At 40.0% G+C, this 20,321-nt stretch overlaps 1 protein-coding gene across 1 annotated transcript in view; it reads right to left on the bottom strand.

The window, feature by feature from the left end:
• Nucleotides 1-4,182: 4,182 nt before the first annotated feature.
• The window catches only part of SPTLC2 (serine palmitoyltransferase long chain base subunit 2), a 102,196-nt gene continuing 86,057 nt past the window's right edge, over nucleotides 4,183-20,321 (bottom strand). Inside the window, exons 10-12 of the mRNA XM_042943940.1 lie at nucleotides 12,482-12,617; nucleotides 9,209-9,338; nucleotides 4,183-4,563 (exon numbers count right to left, since the gene is read on the bottom strand). Coding sequence (XP_042799874.1) covers nucleotides 4,444-4,563; nucleotides 9,209-9,338; nucleotides 12,482-12,617 — 386 coding nt within the window. The 3' untranslated portion in view covers nucleotides 4,183-4,443. The remainder of the gene's footprint in view (nucleotides 4,564-9,208; nucleotides 9,339-12,481; nucleotides 12,618-20,321) is intronic.

The raw sequence follows: 20,321 nt of genomic DNA on the forward strand, positions 1-20,321 counted from the left end.
AGGAGAAGATAGATATGCTTTTCTCCGAGTGGAAGGGATTTTGATTAACTGGCTTAATGGATTAAGATGCCTGCGGGGCACTGAGCTTCCGTGTTAAGCAGGTAGCAGTTTATCTTACGTTCTTGGGCTAAGCAAATAGCTGCTCAACAGCCAAGAAGAATCTTTTGATTTTCATGACTCCCCGCTTCACGACCCCTTCGGCCTATGTTGATTTTACCTGTGGGAGACAGTCAACAGTTCTGAACTTCATGAAGGCAGACAGAGGAAAAGCATTACACTCTTTCCCTTTTTCTAACCGCACAGGTTATAGCCACCAGAGATTAAAGTCCATGGTGGCTTACCTAGAACACCAGGGAAGGAAAGACACCCTGGGAATTCGGTCCCAGCCGTTCTTCACACAAGAGAGCCAGGAGACAGTCAGTTGTATTTGATCTCCTGTCGATGGTTTTGCCACATCCCGACAAATTCTTACAAAACAAGAATTGCCCAAATTCTTTTTCTTCACTGCCTAAGCTGCCCAATCTGGTATGATTGGGGCCAGAGCCTTATCAATTTGGAAAGGGGGCGGGTGGGGGGAAAAACAGGGAGGTAGTGGTAGATAGCGTCCCCTTTTCCCCCTTCCCTGAGAAGCCAGGAAATCTCTCCACGTAAGCCATTTTCTCCTGGTTTTCACGAACAGAAATGAAGCAGAGCATATTAAACACCAGGAAGTTCAGCTAGACTGTAATAGTCATAACAAACTTAGATATAAGTTCCCTCAAGTAGGGCAAAAGAAGCTCACTATCTCCCCTGAAAGGTAAGGCTGAGTGTCCCAAGAAAAGAGTATCTGACCTAGCGATCCTCCAAACACAGCACCACCACGTATGTCTTCTCTGGACTTGAAATTCTAACAATCAAGAATCGGAAGGTAGAGAAAGAAAGGCCAAATATAGGAGGGAGGGATTACAGAGAAAAATCATTGGCAGAATATTCCATTCCTGGGCTTCTGAAAGGGCACTGAGCAAACACCTAGCCCTTAGCAGTTGCATAGGGTATTTCTGTTCACCTTGCATGACTGAATCAGGAAGAAGGATGCTGTGACTTTCTGAAGTTCTCACCCTATCATGAAAACTTAAGATAGTAACTACAGGACTAAGATGTCAAGTTCTTCAAACAAGCAAGCAGTATTTGGGGGTTCTGGAGATGATTTATTTTTTTATTTCTTAGAGCGTGCACACGAGATGGGGAGAGAGGCAGAGGGAAAGAGAAAGAATCTTGAGCAGGCTTCACGCTCAGCACAGAGCCCCACGCGGGGCTCCATCCCATGATCCTGGGGCTCATGACCAGAGATGAAATCAAGAGTTGGACGCTTACCCAGGCGAGCCACCCAGGTGCCCCTAGACTAGGATGATTTTTTTTAAGTTTGAGAGAGAGAGTATGAGGAGTATGCATGTGAGTGGGGGAGGGACAGAGAGAGAGAGAGAGAGAATCCCAAACAGGCTCTGTGTTGTCAGCTCGAGCCTAACTCAGGGCTTGAACTCACAAATCATGAGATCATGACCTGAGCTGAAATCAAGAGTAGGACACTTAACCAACTGAGCCACCCAGGTGCTCCTAGGGTGATTTTTAAAGGGAAGAAATTTTCTAGAGCAAAGCAAAAAGTTGAAGTGCTCCAAAGACCCCAGTCCTGAAAATACTCTTTGCATATTTACTTGCTGTAGAGCGTATGCCATATTCTGGGGTAAAGCTTTTAAAATAAAGGCAGGAGGAGAATCTGCCACTGCCTCTTGATCCATTCTTTGTGATTGTGATGTCTCCTAGGTATAAATTTCCTGGCTTCTGATGTGATCTGCAAAAAAAAGGTCTTATAAACCTGAAATGGATAAAGGCAATGCTAAATAGAAAGAGGGATGAGAAAAAGTGGTATGCTTAGCCCCATCTCTACTGATTGACTCCGATTCTCAGCTTTGGCAGTAATAGTTAGCTGCTACCTGTTTGCATCCCATCAGATTTGTGAATCAGACTGTGTTAAACCATGCATCAAACAATACCTATGTCTACTCATTCCCAATGACTGTATTTATATATACACCTGTATTTCCCCAGATGCTTGGTTAAATAATGATACTTGTGATATGACTGGACCCTAGATTTGTATTACAGTTTCCAAGAAGAGACAACCAGCGTGTGTAACATTTTGTTCTCTAGAAAGCAGATATCCTGCTTTGCCTCACAGCTTTGTCTCTTCAAAAATAAACTTGTAACTTAACTACATTTATCCTGACATAACTTTGCACCAGCAAAGTGATGTGTGTGTGTGTATCTATATATGTAGATATATCTATATATCTATATATATCTATATAGATAGATATATATAGATATATATAGATATATATATTTAAATGCCCATACTGACATTTTAAATTGCAGTGACTTCATGCAAGCCAAAGTAAAAAGAGTAGCAGGTAAGTTCATTGCTTAAAGTTGGTGACTTTTGCAAACCCTACAACATTTGATAGTAACTACAGTGCAAACTCTGGTGCTCTAGTGGGGTTCTGTGGTGAGGAACTAGATGTAGGGGAAAGGTTAGCAATGTATTTTTACAGGACTAGTTACTTAGTTGACACAATCTCTTTATTTCCATTTACACATGCTAAATATAGTCCCTGCATTTCTACTTGCTTCTTTCATTCACCCTTTTCTATTGTTTAAAAAAGTAAAACAAAACCTTGGAGTATTTCAAAGGCTGAAGGCTCTCAAGATGTTGAGAGTGACCAAAGGTAACGTAAGACATGAAAACAAAACTTCCCCAACAATCATATTGCTTCTGTCCTCCCCTACGTATATCTGCACAAACACCACAGCTGATGACAAGATACCCAGGAGAATTTGGACTGAGTATTTTTACCAGTTCAAGGAGTGATTTCAAAAACAGAGACGTGCAAAACTACTTTCACACAGTATTCTTCCATTCTGTTCCCGATCCTTCCCCCATAATTACTTGATGGCTACTAAAAGACAAGCTCATTTTGGATATAATAAAGTCAAAAGTCCTCTTCACTTAAGCTTTGGTCAACAGAAAAAAGTAAGAGCTTTAACACGGTGGTTTTCAGATTTGTTCTTTGGTCAGGCAGTATAAAGCTCTCTGAATGAAGTCCCCTTACCTGCAAAGAGTCGAAATAGAGGATCCCAGTTTAGCAAAGAGATACAGGTGTTCAGGATTGCTCAAGAGGAAAAAAAAAAAAAAAAAAAGGAAAAAAGAGAGAGACCCTAACCTCCAGATGCCAGATTAGAATTGTCTTAGGACATCAAGAATAACAAAAGAGAACCAGCAGTCAGAAGAGTAATATTTAAATGGGTCAGCTTCTAAAAAGGGTAAGTTAATAACTTTAATCCTTAAAGAGGAACATGACAAATGATTTCTGAGTAGAGGATTTACCAACATTTTCCTTTATCAGTTTAAATCCTAATCTGGACCCAGACCCAGGCAGAAAAGTAAACAGTATGAATCAACCACAGATGTTCCACCGGGAGTAATCGGTTCTCTCCACACTGCCCCGGCCCTCTGACCCCTGCAGGATGGCAGGTCCCTCTGCCAAACAGCTGTAGACACAGAACACACAGCGAGGTGTGAGTCAGCTCCACCACAACAGGTCTGACCAGGGTGGGATGTGGGTACTTTCTGAACAATTTAAGTGTTTTAAATAGCAAGTGGGAGTGTTAGTTTAGAGCTTGGGGAAAAACCCAAGAAAGTGGACATAGCCCTCAGACGGTGACCATTACAAAGAAACATTTGATGGTGAAGGAAGAAATCATCTGGTAACCAGAACAAAACGGAACAAGACCAAGCCTTGGGAGGCTGCTGGCCAGAGGGAGATACATAATGAGGGGCGGTTTTAGCAATGTTAGTGTTTAGGTTTTTCTTAAACGGCTAAACTTGAGATGAAAGGAACACTTTGGTCAAATCCTTGACAGGTTAAATAAGGATTCTGAGGTTGGTGGCCTCTGAGACCTGGATGGGAAGTAAGCGGAAGGCACTTGCTCCCTGGGAAGGAGGGCCGGGTGAGTCTCTAGGCTGTAGTGCGGGGGACAGCAGGAGCTTTTGTAGGGCCAAGTCTGCAGGCGGGCGGGGAGAGGGTAACGGCCTGCGTGGTTAGCCAGGGACAGGCTAGGGTCAGCGTGATTTCACAAGGAGAAGAGTTATAAAATAAAACATTTTTAATGGACAAAAAAGTAGAGTGGGTCACCTCTTTTTTGAAAGGTGAAATGTAGCAAAGGAAGAATGTGAAGCAGTTTTTTACTATTTACAAAATGCCATTTAGAGTGAGGTGGCCACCGTCAGTAGTTGAGGAAATGTCTTTCACGTGAGATGGCCACAGAAGTATGGTTCCTGGAACTGGCTCAGAAAAGCCACACACTGTCCTGGTAGGAAGAGTTCCTCCAAGGGAGCACCAAAAAGGCTCAGTCTTCTGTTTCTTCATATGTAGTCTCGTCAAAGGGCCTGTCCAGTAGAGGTACCAACCGATGACGGGAATACTTCAGTTGCAATAGGTCCCCAACTTCATCTATCTCTTTTAAAGCCTAAAATATGTAAGAGCAGAGGTTAGTCAGAGCCAGCAGGATGCAGGCATGCCTGGTGCTTTATTTTTCTAAAAACAGTCATGGCAAGATTATCCTTTATGAGACCATTCGTGTCTAGTGCATTTACTCTGATCAGACTATAGGACAGCTGTGGAAAGAGCTGCTTTTTGAGCAAGAATGTCAGGCTGGTCATGAATAATGGGTTGTGAATAGCAATTATGCAGGATAAAGGGTATAATTCATCAAAGGACATTATGCTTGGTAGAAAAAGGAATATGCACCCTGAACTTGTCAGCCTGGCTACGACTATCCTCTCTCCTTTCGTATTCCAGTACTTGTTGTTTCTATTATTAAAATATAAGAAAACCGATGAGAGGTCTGTGTTGAGATGCCTTCTACATGCAAGATGAAGAGAGCACCCAAGGTGGACTGCTGATCAGACTTAGTAAGAAAAAGAGGAAGCTGGGGCGCCTGGGTGGCTCAGCCGGTTAAGCATCAGACTTAGGCTCAGGTCATGATCTCACCGTTTGTGAGTTTGAGCCCCGTGTTGGGTTCTGTGTTGACAGCTCAGAGCCTGGAGGCTGCTTTGGATTCTCTCTCTCCCTCTGCCCCTCCCCTGCTCCACCTCTGTCTCTCTCTCAAAAATAAACAAACATAAAAAAAAATTAAAAAGAAAGAAAGAAAGAAAAAGGGGAAGCTGTTAGGAGACTCTGGGTAGGTAACGGACAAGGTGTAAGTGAGGGAGCAAGAACAGACAGAACCAGGATTTAAACTCAGTTATGAGTCTGAACTCCAAAATCCTAATCTTGAGAGATCATCTTGTCTTCCCATCAAAACTAATTAGCTCAGTATAACTTTCTTTCTTGTAAAACTTGCTCTTTTGTTTTTCAAAGAAATTCAAATGCTAAGATAAGTTATGAAATGAAAAGTCTCTCCCTGCCACCCCGCCCTTTTTTTTTTTTTTTTGAGAGTGCATGTGTGAGCGGGGGAGGGGCAGAGAGGAGAGAAAATCCCCAGCAGGCTTTGCACTGTCAGCGCAGAGCCCGATGCGGGGCTCAATCTCACAACAGTGAGATCATGACCTGAGCCAAAATCAAAAGTTGGATGATTAACGGGCTGAGCCACCTAGGCACCCCAAAAAATCTCTTCCTGATTGCTACACCAGTCCTATCTGGTAGAGGTAATTGTTATTTTTTTATACGTGTATGTTTTTTAAAAAATGAACTCTCGGTTGAAGTATAACATGTATACAGCAAAGTGCACGAATCACAGTCAGTTCACAGACTTAATCTTTCCAAAAAGCAGCCCAGAGAGTCAGAATAGAGGATCCAATATAAGAAAGCGATATGTGTTCACAATTTCTCAGAAAAAATCTAACAGAAGGACAGAGAAACTCTAAGCCCAGATACTTCCCAAAGAAATCCAAAGACAGCAAAAATTTGTAATCCTAGGTTCTAAGGCTTTTTACTAAGAGTGCCTCACGCAGGTCACAGAACGCAGTTTGCATGGCAGCTCTCCGGCCCTATTATTCATTCCCCAAGCGCCTGTGGATGTTACCCCGTGGATCCAGTAACAAACCTGGGGCGAAGGGCCCCAGCTTCGGAGACAGGGCTCTGTCTAGGACACCCTAATTAGACTAAGAAATGGAAAAGGTGGGCAGTAGTAGCCGAGGGTGACTCTCTAAATTTCCATCACGTCATACACATCTTCTGTTCACTCTTACGGTTATAATTTCATATGAAAATGTATACCTTCTACTTCATAAAAGGGAATCAACTGATTATTAGTAAAAGACACATTTGCCTGTTCTTAAATTTAACTTTTAAAACTCAGTGTTTGTAGAGAGAAAAAAAAACCCACCGGTAAATAGTATTCCTTAATTTATGTAGAAGAAAAAAAAATTTTTCACTGCAAATGTGGAAAATATAGAAAGCAAATTAAGAGCTGCACTTCAGAATGCTATCAGAACAGTGGTATCTTCAAGAAAATGTTTAACCGAAAGTTCCATATGTAAATAAATTAAGAGTGACTTCAGCTGGAAGAACCCATTGACCATTTATCCCCCTGACCTCTGATACAGGATTTATTAATTTAAAACAACTCATGACTTATGGAAGATCATAAAGGAAAGGACATTTATGACCTCTTACTTCAGAAAGACCCGATTTTTTTTATTAATGTAAAAAAGAAAATGAATAGACAGAAAAAAAAAAAACCCACAGTATCCCAAAGGGATCTAGATTACATGATTTCCTCTGATCCCACACCAAATATTTCAGATAAATTGGTTTTATTTATTTATTAAAGATAAAACTGTAACTAGAAACTGTTAGTTTGCCATTATATAGGTTACCTGGTTAGATTAGAAATAAGAAACTGCTACAAGTTCCACCATCTGTTAAATAATCTACACTCAACCTCTGGACAGGGTGAGATGGGTTCTTAGGAAAAAAGATGAGTAAATCAGAATTGAGTTTGGTCCTTGAATAAGAGAATATTCTAGGACAGCTGTACCCCAGAGATGATCGATAACCTTGCCCTTCTCATTTTTAAAAGTAACAGTTTTATTGAGATACAATTCATATGCCATAAGTCACCTTTTATTTTTAATTGATTAATCCTTATTTTTGAGACAGCAAGAGAGTGTGCGAGTGGGGGAGGGGCAGGGAGACAGGGAGAGAGGGAGGGAGATTTGGCAGGGGGGGTGGGGGGTGGAAGAATCTTAAGCAGGCTCCACGCTCAGCATGGAGCCCAAAGCAGGGCTTGATTCCATGACCCTGGAATCATGACCTGAGCTGAAATCAAGAGCTCAACCTACTGAGTCACGGAGGCACCCCAAATTGTAAAGTGTACAATTCAGTGTTTCTTAGTATATTCACAGAGGTGTACAACTTACATCACCATGTAATCTTAAAGCATTATCACCTCAAAAAAGAAACCCCACACTCTCATCCTCATCCCTGCCTCCTCCCAGGCCCTGAAAACCACTAATCTATTTTCTGACCCTATGGATTTGCCTGTTCTGTACATTTCATATAATGTGGTCTTTTGTGCCTGGCTTCTTTTACTTGGCATAATGTTTTCAAGGTTAATCTATGTCGTAGGGGCCAACTTCATTCTTTTGCATATAGTTATTCAGTTGTCCAGTACCACTTGCTGAAGAGAACATTCTTTCCCCATTAACTAGTCTGAGCTCTCCTGTGGAAAAATCAATTGGCCATAGGTGCATGGGTGTACTTATGGACTCTCACCACCATTGGTCTATATGTCTATCCTTAAGCTAGCACCCCACTGATTTAATTACTTTGTAGTAAGTTTCAAAACTGGGGAGTTTGACTCCTCCAACTTAGATTTTCCATTTCCATACTGTTTTGGCTATCGGGGGCCCCTTACGGTTCCTTATGAACTTGAGGATCAGCTTTTCCATTTCTGCTAAAAAAAAAGCCACTGGAATTTTGACAGGGACTGCATTAGATCTACACATTTTAGAGTTTTCAGTATACAAGTTTTTCATATCATTGGTTAAATTTATTCCTGGGTATTTTATTGTTTTGAATGCTAGCATAAATGAAATTTTCTTAATTTCGTTTTTGTTTCTTCACTGCTGGTATAGGGAAACGTCCTAACTTTGTGCTGATTGTTTACTCTGCAACTCTGCTAGCTATGTTTATTAGCTCTAGAGGTTGGTTTTGGTTTTTCTGTGTGTGAATTTTATGGCATTTCTATGTAATCATGTCACACGACTCATTACACACAAAATGCATTTGTACCTCATAAGGCTCATGTTTACCTCCATAAAATATCCTAGGACAAAACAACTTCAAGAAACCTTTGGTTTCAAAAAATGCACTTTATGCTTCAAGAAAAACTAAACGGGAGGCAAAATCAAACAATTCCTTAAGTGGATCTTACAGAAAGGGTGAGAATTCTCAACTGGCAAACATATTTATTGGCAACATAAATCTACTTCAATATCTTGGCTACATCTAAATTCTTTCATGAATGTGTATAGACTTTGGGAGTCAAAGCTGTTGTTAGAAGACAGTGTATTGCTGTAGCCATTGCTTGTAATGACACAGATCTTTTGTTAAAGGCACATCAAACTTTTAAACACCCAAATAAAAGAGAATAGAAGAAAAGTTGGTATCAGTGGGTTAAAAAAGAAATAATGAAGAAACTCACCAGTAAGATTTTTGAAAAATTGGAAAATCTATTGGACAAAATTTGAAAGGCACATCAAAATAAAGAAAAAGATACAGTATCAATAATACACTGAATCTAATTTCCCAGTGTTAGAATGTGATTAAAAATATAAATAAAGTTAAAGAAAAAAAAAAGGCTTGCAGTAGAAATAGCGCAAGGACAATTACACAGTTATAGTGGCCATAATAAGGGACAGAATAGAACAAGATAAAGCGAGAAATTCCCAGAGCTCTGATGGGTCTAGTGGGTGTTGCTAATGGCTTTGCGATTTATTTTGTAAATTGCAGTGTTTGAAGCAGCACTGTATACTCCCTCCTCCATTTTACCAGTCAATACCTCAGGTGCTCAAAGAACTTCAAGATCAATAGATGATTCATTTCATCTGATATCTAGGTGTGCTTAGTGTAGGCATGTTTATATCAAGGTCAAAGTGTCTACTTACAGTATCAAGTATTTCTTTGGTATGAGCTGCTGACAGGCAAAACCTGGCTCTGGACTCAATAATCGGAGTAGCAGGAAATCCCACCACAACTACCCCGACATTCCGCTTCAGCATCTCCCGTCCAAAGGCGCTGCAAGGGGAAAGCAGGGTAAGAATCAGGAAGAATAATAAACTACAGTCCAAAGGTCTTTGGTCCTGAATGATTTAAACTCAGGTGACACAGGCATTGGAGACTTCTATTAGAAATTTCCAAAAAAAAAAAAAAAAGAAATTTCCTCTAACTTCTTTTCAAGTTAAAATTGCCAGACTTCTTTAATTCAGTCCTAAAGTGGTCTTCTCCCAAATGGTTTCCTTCACAAAGATAAATTTGGTTGTCACAGACCAATTTTTAATAGGGCTTGACTAAAGTGATTTGCAGTTATAGCCTTAAAGTGTCCCTGACACATAAGAGTGGTTCAGAGGCTTCAAAATGAACTTGAGTTTATTTTTTTTAATATTTTATTTATTTTTGAGAGAGAGAAAGAGACAGAGCAAGAGCAGGAGAGGGGCAGAGAGAGAGGGAGACACAGAATCCGAGGCAAGCTCTGGGCTCTGTGTGGACAGCTCAGAGCCTGGAGTCCGTGTCGGATTCTGTGTCTCCTTCTGTCTCTGCCCACCCCACTTCCAAAAATAAATAAACATTTAAAAAAAACTAAAAATTTTAAAAAAACCTTGTCCTTGAAATATTAGAATTGGCAGTAAATTTAAAGAATTCTTAAGATTACGGATGCAGAAGATCTGCTGTAACATGGACATCTTCCTGCTGGCAGAATGGCCGATTAGTGTTAGCCCTCCAGATCAGGTATTTCTTTTCTTTTCTTTTTTTTTTTTAAGTTTATTTATCTATTTAAGTAATCTCTACCCAACGTGGGGCTCAAACTCACCTGAGATCAAGAGTCGTACAACTCTTCAGACTGAGCTAGCCAGGTGCCCCAAAGACCAGGTATTTCTGATTTGGAATTTAGGATTTCCTTTGGTGTCTGTGAGGCAAACTCATCCCCAGGCTTCAGCTGATTTCCTAGACTACACAAAATTTATTTAACTCTCCACCCTAAACCAAAGTGATGGCACGTGGCCTCACTCCACATCTATATCTTGTCTAAATAACAGAATTCTAACTTTCCTGTAAGTTCTTATTTGCTAATTATGTTGTTTCTTGTCTTTCCCTCTTGCTGACCTACCTTATTCCTTCTTGACTATTCCCTTAGCTCTTTAAAGCATTTGTTTGACAATAAAAAATCCTCCACACGTTAGTTACATGAGTAACCAATTATGTAAGTGCCACCCTCTCTCCACTTCCTCTAGTACTTCTTTTGACCCCAAGCACCCTGCATCTTCAGTCACCCTCCCAAACGGTCTAGTGCTTTATTCACCCTTTCTAAATCTTAATCATTTTGCACAGTCAGGTTTCCCTTGTGTAGAATAGGTCAGACATAGTCCTCTCTAAAAGAACAGTTCTGGGGCACCTGGGTGGCTCGGATGGTTAAGCGTCCGACTCTTGATTTCGGCTCAGGTCATGATCTCACAGTGCATGGGTTTGAGCCCTGCATGGGGCTCTGTGCTGGTGGCTCAGAGCCTGCTTGGGATTCTCTGTCTCCCCCTCTCTCTCTGCAACACCCCCTCGCAAAATAAACATTTTCAAAAAAGGAAAGAAAGAAACAGTTCTAGACTAAGTCCTTCAGACCACACAACTCTTTGTTTATTTATGATAATTCCACTTAAAGAAGAGGGAGAAAATCTACACCTCTGCTTTGGTTCATTTCCTCCATCCCTGTAAGGCTATGAGGCCAAATGTGCATAGGACTTCCTGTTGAAAACTGAACTTTTTTTCCCTCAGTGGGCACTTTTCCCCAATTTCCTTCTCATTATCTTTGCAATCACCATACTTCTCCGCTTTAATTTTCCCTCCTATATCCACTTTAATAAACATTTACTGAGTGCCCTCTGAGTGACAGGGATCATGGTGGGCACTGGGGATTCAACGATGAATAAAAATATCTGCTTCTTTAATGAGTTCAATTAAACCTGAGAAACGATCCTTATCCAGTTTTATATTTAAGATCAGTCAAAACCCACAAATCTGAAAAAATGTGCCTTTTTTTTTTAACCTGAGTCTATACTAAGTAGATAACTCCTTTCTAAAAAAAAATTTTTTTAACGTTTATTTATTTTTGAGACAGAGAGAGACAAAGCATGAACGAGGGAGGGGCAGAGAGAGAGGGAGACACAGAATTGGAAGCAGGCTCCAGGCTCTGACCCATCAGCCCAGAGCCCCACGCCGGGCTCGAACTCATGGACCGTGAGATCGTGACCCGAGCTGAAGTAGGACGCTTAACCGACTGAGCCACCCAGGCGCCCCAGATAACTCCTTTCTAATCTCTGATGCAGTTTTGCCTACTTTGCAAGTAACTATATTTGCTCACTTCATACTACTTTTCTTTCTTCCTTCCTTTTTTTTTTTTTTTTTTAAAAATTACTTTTCAAATGTCTTCTGGTTTTGTTATATACCTGGACTTGTCAAACACACTGGAAGCGGTTCCAGAGCAAGGCTTTCCGTTACACACGAGTTGCACAAATCAAAGAAACTGGTATAATCTGCAACAACACACCCTGACCTCAAGGCTCACGACTCCCCTCCGGGCACTGCATTTCAGCTCCACTCACCTTCTTGCTACCCCTCTATCGGCTAAGCGTGTTCTTGTGCTATGGCATTTGCAGAGAACTTCTTTCTCTAAGTGGCTAACTCAGCTCCTTCAAGCTCACATGTCACCTTCCCTTTCCACTGGCTCACCCTGACCATTCCAAGTTAATACTGTCATCTGCCCACCCACAGGGTACTCTCCCCATCCCCCATGCCCTGCTCTACTTTTCCCCATAACATGTAAATCTTCTAACAAATTACATAACTTATTTATTACGTTTGTCTGACTTCTGCCCCATTAGAACATTAAGCTCCACAAGGACAGGGATTTTATTTTTGTGTTTTGTTCACTGATCTATGCCAATCTCCTAGAAGAGGGCACTGAACTCAATATTTGTTTAATGAAAGACTAACAAGTTAACATTATTTCATAAATTGGAATCCACTATTTACGGAATTTCTAGCAAATGAAGGTAGGTTAATATAATGAAGCCAAGACAATTTTCCCTGACAAAATACATAAGCCTGAGTCTAACAGCACAGAAACCTTAAGTCTAATTAGTGACCCTTCTGTAATCTGCAATAAAACATACCCAATTTTGGCTGGCATGTAGAGCATCAAAGGCACCACTGGAGAATCTTCATTTCCATAGATGATGAAGCCCATCTCTTTCAGACGTCTTCTGAAATACCTGGTGTTTTCGGCTAACTGCTGTATACATTCTTTGCCTGGAAAATCAAGAGGAGGAAAACAATAACACTAAGAAAAAGGAGTGGGGAAAAAGAGACCAATCTCCTCTGTCTCCATTCTATCAATCAGTCCTATGTTTGGTTCCTCCCTCCTAACATAAAATATTTTCACATAACAAACTGTATGAAATATAAATACAAACAAATCTTGCTTTGTATTCTGTCACAGTAGGTGTTGATAGCAGATTTTGTAATAATGTACAAAATGAAGTTTAACAATATTTTCACGGCACATTAGCATCATTAAACATTTTCAATATATCTCATTTAACATTCTTCTATCCCTTAACAGTAGATACAATATTAACTATTCACTTTGCAGGTTGGGTGACTCCCACAAAGGTGGTGACTGGCCTGCAGTTACACGTTAACAGGTGGCACAGCCAAGACGAGAATCTAGGTCCCTCGACTTCAATATTCATTCCAATGAACTATGCTGCAAATAATTTTACACACGAGACCAGAGATGGAGCCATTTAGAGCCCCAAACTTTCCTCCTAAGAGTTTGGTTTTATGTTACCATTTCCCTGAAACTACTATCAGACAACAATAGCATATCCGTAATAATGTAAAATCATATTTTTAATCCCAGTCTGTTCATCTTCCTTACATAGGAATGGATTATAACAAACATTTCTCAAACCACTGACTGACTAAATATTTGAACTGGGTTTTGACATTATGGTACGTAAATCTATGAACAGACGTCCACGAACAGACATCATGGAGAGCAAGCCTAAATTCAAAAGATCAGCGCGCAAAGGGCTCAGCACTGCTTAAGGGTCTTCCCAACCACAAATACTCACAAATAAGAAAGGGTTGCAGTCATCTTCTCACATATATTAGGGAGCCAACAAATTCGTATTTTTTTTTTAATTTTTTTTAAGCTTTAATTTTTTTTTTTTTTAACATTTATTTATTTTTGAGACAGAGAGAGACAGAGCATGAACGGGGGAGGAGCAGAGAGAGAGGGAGACACAGAATCAGAAGCAGGCTCCAGGCTCCGGGCCATCAGCCCAGAGCCCGACACGGGGCTTGAACTCACGGACCGTGAGATCGTGACCTGAGCTGAAGTCGGACGCTCAACCGACTGAGCCACCCAGGTGCCCCTTTTATTTTTTTTTTTAATGTTTATTTTTATTTTTGACAGAGACAGAGCATGAGCGGGGGAGGGGCAGAGAGAGAGGGAGACACAGACTCAGAAGCAGGCTCCAGGCTCTGAGCTGTGAGCACAGAGCCCGACGCGGGGCTCGAACTCACAGACTGTGAGATCATGACCTGAGCCGAAGTCGGATGCTCAACCGACTGAGCCACCCAGGCGCCCCAAAATTCGTATTTTTTAAAGTACAAGTGTCATATACCTCCAAAGATAAATTAATCAGTTGATCAGAAACACAGATGGTTAACAAACGTGCTTAGAATGCTAACATATCCATCCACTGATGCAAAGCCACCCTAGATAAGTCTGCTACAAATAACCCAAAATTAATACTTTGTGTAAATAATTTCAAGTTAACCAGAGAATAACACTCAAACTTAGACTCGCTTATTGTGAACACTGAAGAACATCACTTAAGTTATGACATACGTCCTACAATAAAGCAGACATTAAAGTATGTTACATTTAAGTATATTGAGAATCTCTGAGCCCTGTGCCCAAGTTTTTTCCCTAGAAATACCAATACACGCTTAACTCTACATTTAGAAAAAGAGACTTCTACTTCTGGCCCTGGTAAAATACCCGGGACCAGTTTTACCTTTCTGCCGTTAACAACAGAAAACTGGACAAATCACATAAAACAAAATGTATATACAATGGTTTTCAAACACCAGGCCACAGGCAGTGCAGGACTATGCTGCTGGGGAGAAGGAAAACAATACAGAAGCCTCTGGATTGCCCCCTGACTGCCTAGAGGCAGGTCCCAGGCTGCTGTCCAGGGACAGGAACCTAGTCTCCTCAGTTGGGACACCAGCGATCAGAGTTGGGGATGCTAAGGTGGCTAGAATTTGCCGGGCAGCGTACAGGAAAGGAGGGAGAAGTGTACAAATAGAGAAGTGTGGGGGTCTACAGAAGGGTCCCCTTGAGCCTCTGGCTGAGTGTCATCTGCTTGTGCTTGAGAAGAAACCACCAGGGGCTGGGGAAAAAGCCAGCAGAAAGCAGCAGACTCAACAGTTCCCAGAGCTCATACAGAATTGGCAACAGTGTGTATTGTCACCTTCCAAAATGGAAAGCCCGGAGAGTCACACGAGTCGTGGAGCTAAATTAGCCCTAGACTCAAAGTTGCTGTGGATCCACCCTTACAAACCTTAACAGCAAGTCTCAAAAGGATCCAACTAATTCCAAGAACAAAGTCCAACACTACCTAAAGGAATACAACAAAGTGCAGCCCCTGGTAATGTAAAATTTACAACATCTGGCATACAATAACAAATTCCAGCCATTCAAAGAAATGGGAAAATATGACCCACCAACCAGGAGGTAAGTCAATCAATAGCAATAGACCATAAATAAGAGTACCAGCAGACAAGGATGCACAAAATGCTATTGTAAATATGCTCCATACATTCGGAAAAGTGGGGGGAAAACACGATAAAAGGGAGTGGAGAGAGGACTGGCTGCAAAGGGGTATGAGGGAACTCCTCGGGAGTGACAAAAACATCCCATTCCTCGACTGTGGTGTGATTGCCTGACTACATTCATTGGTCAACGCTCATGGAATTATACACTTAAAGCTGGTGAATTTTACTGTATACAAATGATATCTCACTAAAGATGGTTTTTAAAAAATTGAGTGATACACCTGCATATTAGTATACATTATTTTTTCTGCATTCACCTTATTATTTTGCAATTTGCTACCTTTTTCTCATCACAAACCAAATAGCTGAAAAAATTTTTTTTCATTGCAAATGGCAAGACTTCATCCTAAAAAAATTTTTTTTTCTCATTCCAAGAATATCAAGAAAAATTATCAAGGGAAAGGGGGCGCCTGGGTGGCTCAGTCGATTAAGCATCAACTGCGGCTCAGGTCATGATCTCACGGTTCGTGAGTTCGAGCCCTGAGTCGGGCTCTGTGCTGTCAGCTCGGAGCCTGGAGCCTGCTTCAGATTTTGTGTCTCCCTCTCTCTCTGCCATTCCCCCCTGCTCACACTCTGTCTCTCTCTCTCTCTCTCTCAAAAATAAATAAAAAACATTAATTAAAAAAAATTTTTTTAAAGAAAAATTATCAAGGAAAAGAAGAAATCTTAGGAGATGAAGACCATAACTTTTTCAATTATTATATCTTTCTAAGCAAGTTTTCTCTAACGGAAGGAAGTGAAAATCTCAGGTGCACGATTCATCACCATCTGCCCCCAGACAAGAAGAGTCCCAGGAGAACATACATCTAAAATGACACTCACATCACACAACCTGAAGACAGTGGGAGTAGGCATTTAGGATCCCCAACTTATATAGCCCCATTATTGCTGACTAGTGTTCCTTTGTAAAGACACACCACTACTTTTTGTTTGTATACTCATGTGCTAATTAATGGACATCAGAGATCACCAACCTTCATTTTGGCAGCTATTAAAAGTTGAGATTAAAAAGATATCTCTCCTAAATATATATCTAGGTATCATAGTCACACTAGAATTGAAATACAATTTAAAAATAAATTTAAAAAAAAGAAGAAATTAACAGCTCCATTTCATTTGATCCCAACTGCTTTTAGATGGGTATAGTAAATGAATGTACTATTGACAAAAAGAAACTGCCCGCAGGTGTTAAATTACTTTTTCTAAGGCCTTTCAGTAGGAGGCAGATCAACGTTCTCTGGGTCTGTCAGTGTTTTTTCTTCTACACCACATCAAGAAATTATGTATTTTTCAAACTTTAAAGAGCACAGCCCTTTACTGGGTAAGAGTATCTGTGTCCTATTTTTAAAACAGCACTTACTGGCAAATGAATAGGGAAGGGGTGAATGGGTGCAGGAGCCTAGGGAGACACAGGGCAAGTACAAGACAAGTGAAAAATAGTTCTTCCAATGAACTCACCCTGAACAGCAGACCGCAGTCACTGCTGGTGAGTACGGGGAATAAAGACCGAGAGGAAGTGTCAAGACCAGTGCTAAAGGAAGAAGTCAACTCAATCACAAATGGTAGCGAATTGTACAAGTTCAGTGGTCTATTTATGCTACAAAAGTCGCAGCCTGAACCATGAACTGCTAATATTTGACTATTTGTGACCTAAAAATGGCAATTTCTTGTGGTACAACCTAATAATATCAAAGATAATAATAGGAAAAATAAACAAATAATAGCACACAATTCAGTAAGCTCTGGTATTTACATATACTGGGAAGTAGTTAAGTGGTTATTCCTTTTTTTGACGTGACACAGAATTTTAAAGACAACACAGTTACCTATTTTGAATTAAATATCACCTAAAATACTAGTTAACATTAATGCAAGAAGTGTAACTGCTACTTAAGTCCAATCTGCTAGCTCAGTTCTAAGAAGTTTTCTTACTACAGAGTTGCTGCCAAGTTATAACAGGCTGGAAGAATGGTCTAAGAGGGATTTAGACCATTTCTTTTTCTTTTTCTTTTTACTTAAGTAAACTCTACACCCAATGTGGGGCTCAAACTCATGACCCCAAGACCAAGAGTCTGACCAACTGTTAGGGATTTAAAACATGTAAAGTGTAAAAAGAAGGTTTAGTCTTGTCTTAAAAAATCTAACTCTTAAAATGTCTTTATCTTTTTAAGAACACAGATGGTAATAGAAGAGGCCAGCATTCTTCTCTACTTTGCAAACATAAATCTTTACTTTTAAGGATGATAAAAAGCATCAAAGCAATTTAAAAAAAAGAAAAAAACCTTAATACTGATTCTCTTTAACTTTACAACTAAGCCTTGCTGTGTGGCCGTGAGTTTGGAGTTCTTCAATATGGTTAAATGAAACCATTTTTAGAACTTCCTTAATAAAATCTACAGCTTGGCATGAAAAAAAGAAAAGGAAACAGGAGCACATAATTTCATTTCTCAGAAAATGTAAGAGATAACTTTAATACATCATTTTTAGTCCTCAACTTCTTTGCAATGAATTTTATGCTTAGGAAGTAATGAAGGATCAATAGATTGTGATGGCATCATTAGATTTAGTTCTTTTAAGGAAACAAAACCTCAGAAGGTGGGGCATCACAACTATCTACCTATTGATAACCACTATGTATTAATAACTTCAAGTCACCATTACAAGATAGGATTAGATTTGGAGCTATAATTATTAACCCTGCCAAATAGATTGTGAGGTTGTACCAAATGCATTCCAGATGTTCTCCAAAAGGAATATTTTTATCAAGTCTTAATCCAGATTCCTCAGGATTGCCAGCCATGTGAACTTAATGTTTGAAGGAACTACTGGATTATTACTCAAATAAAATTTCGTAAGCCCTCCCAGACAGGTATCAATCAGAACAGCTAGCGTTCTATGAGCTACACATTTTCTGAAGTCTCAGGACTGGTTACAAAAACAACAGGGCAAGACCTAGTATAGAGTAAGGGGATAAAAAAGGGAGCATTTTGTCTGAAATGGCATTAGTGCTAACTACTCAGAACTTATTCTTCAAAAATTACAGCATGTACTCACCTGCTTAAATAGCAATATAATTGTCAATTTAGCTGAGGGGCTTTTATATAACTTATAACATAATCAACAAAATGTGTTTGAGTCTGCAACTTCAAAAATACCATCTCTGGTGTTAAGTGAAATCTTTCAAAATAAAGGACACAAATATAAATGATGTTCAGCCAGATCTGATCCCCTAACTCACATCATACTCCATTACACAGTTCCTAATCTTCTTAGATTTCCTGGATATGCTGATATAATCTGCTTTCCTGGGAAAAATAAAATTACTGCTACTCTTCGGACTTACACTTTCCAATTAATTATAATGGGCTGGAAGAATTTGAAATTGAAGAACTTCTTCTCCCTCTCCCCTTTTTCTTCAAGGTCATAATCTCAAAGTAGGTAAGGGTTTTCTTAATTGAGGGTCCCCCAAACAAAACAGCCCCAAGAGTGGGTTCAATTGGTTTTCAGCTTTAACTACAAGGTAAGGGTTATTAAGGCAGGATAAAATATGGAAAAATACTACCCATCACCTTGTTCTAATTTAAACTATAAAAAATGGTACATTGTGGACAGTTCACATAGAATCTCTTTAATACTGCAGGTCTAAGAATTGAATTTAACTATCAATCTTTTAGTTTAATCATCTATCCAAATGGCTTATTTTTGCTATTTGGAAAGTTACTTTTTCTAATATTTTACTTTGGTTAGGTTATACTGCCAAGTGAAAAGCAACTATGTTTCACTCTAGTGGTTTTTCTCTTGAAAAGCATTTTAGAAAAGTAGAATAAACTCACACATTGTGTACTTACTTTGCCTGTTAAACATGTGTCTCCACTCAAATCTAAAATGGGGTTATATCTTAAAGATCTCTTAAACAAGTATTATATTGTATCAAGTAAATGAGATCACATGCAAACTATGTTTTCAAAGGCTATTCCCATAGTGATTATGGAAGCTCTTAGTACTGATTCCCTTCAAGGCACAGAAAGTATGTAGTATAGCAAGCAGGGTGCAGGCTCACTAAATGCTTCTTCCCTTTCCTTTGGCTGGTAACAGCAATTTCCAAACTGTATTTCATTGCTATATTTCTAAATATTACCAAGTCCATTACCAGCCAGCCTTATCTTCTAATAAGATACTACTGTATAGTCTCCCATAAGCGAATGGAAGAACATGTTGATTTATATTAATGTAAATGAACTTGGCATTCTCTTATAGGAGTGGTGCTACATCTAAATGTAATGTTAGGACAACAGCTCAATCTCTTGCTTGGCTGGAAGTATTTTGGGCTTAGCTGAAGAGGGAGTCAGGTCTGCCTTAACTATTGCTATTACAGCAGTTCCACGAACTGTAAATTATTTGCACGGTAGAAAATCCCAGATGCAATCACGATGACACTTTCAAAAGAGACAAGTAAACCTTGGCTACGATACTTAAACCACAGTGTCTTTCCTACACCACATCAATAATTTCTGAGAGAAGAAGAGACTTAGTAGGGTTGCCCTCCTTTCCCTTTTAGAAACTGGCAAATTTAAGAGTTATTTTGCAGCTGGGGAAAGTAAACCAATGCCAGGAGAGGCTAAGTAACTCCAAGAGGAGGAACCAGGATTTGAACTCCTTGGTTCTTCTAGTTTCAAAGACTGTACCCTCAACCACTGCTCACAGATCCTGTTCAGCTTCTGTATTAAGTAGGACATAAAAGGGAATGGTAGTTAACAGGAATGTAAAAAAAGAACTGAGTAACTGTTTAATTAAAGTCACTGATGGTGCCTGCTGGAGCCTCCCTTGGAGACTTACCTGCCTCTTAAGAATCTTACACTAACCCTGCCTCCACCATCCCAGCCCTGGAGGCCACACATCTCCTCGATTCTTGGGCCCTGATCCATCTGTTCCTAGGGAAAGAGTTGGTGCCGAGAGATTTCCTTTCATCCCGCATCCTTCGTATAATAGCACTTCAACCAGTATTAAGGGTTAAATTGTTTCAGGCTTATTCTGACCTAAGTCCCTTGATCTGTAGCAGACCCGACTGACTTTCTCTGATATTTGCAGACCACTGGCCTTGAG

The sequence above is a fragment of the Panthera leo genome, chromosome B3 (genome assembly GCF_018350215.1).
Source record: "Panthera leo isolate Ple1 chromosome B3, P.leo_Ple1_pat1.1, whole genome shotgun sequence".
NCBI lineage: Eukaryota > Metazoa > Chordata > Mammalia > Carnivora > Felidae > Panthera > Panthera leo.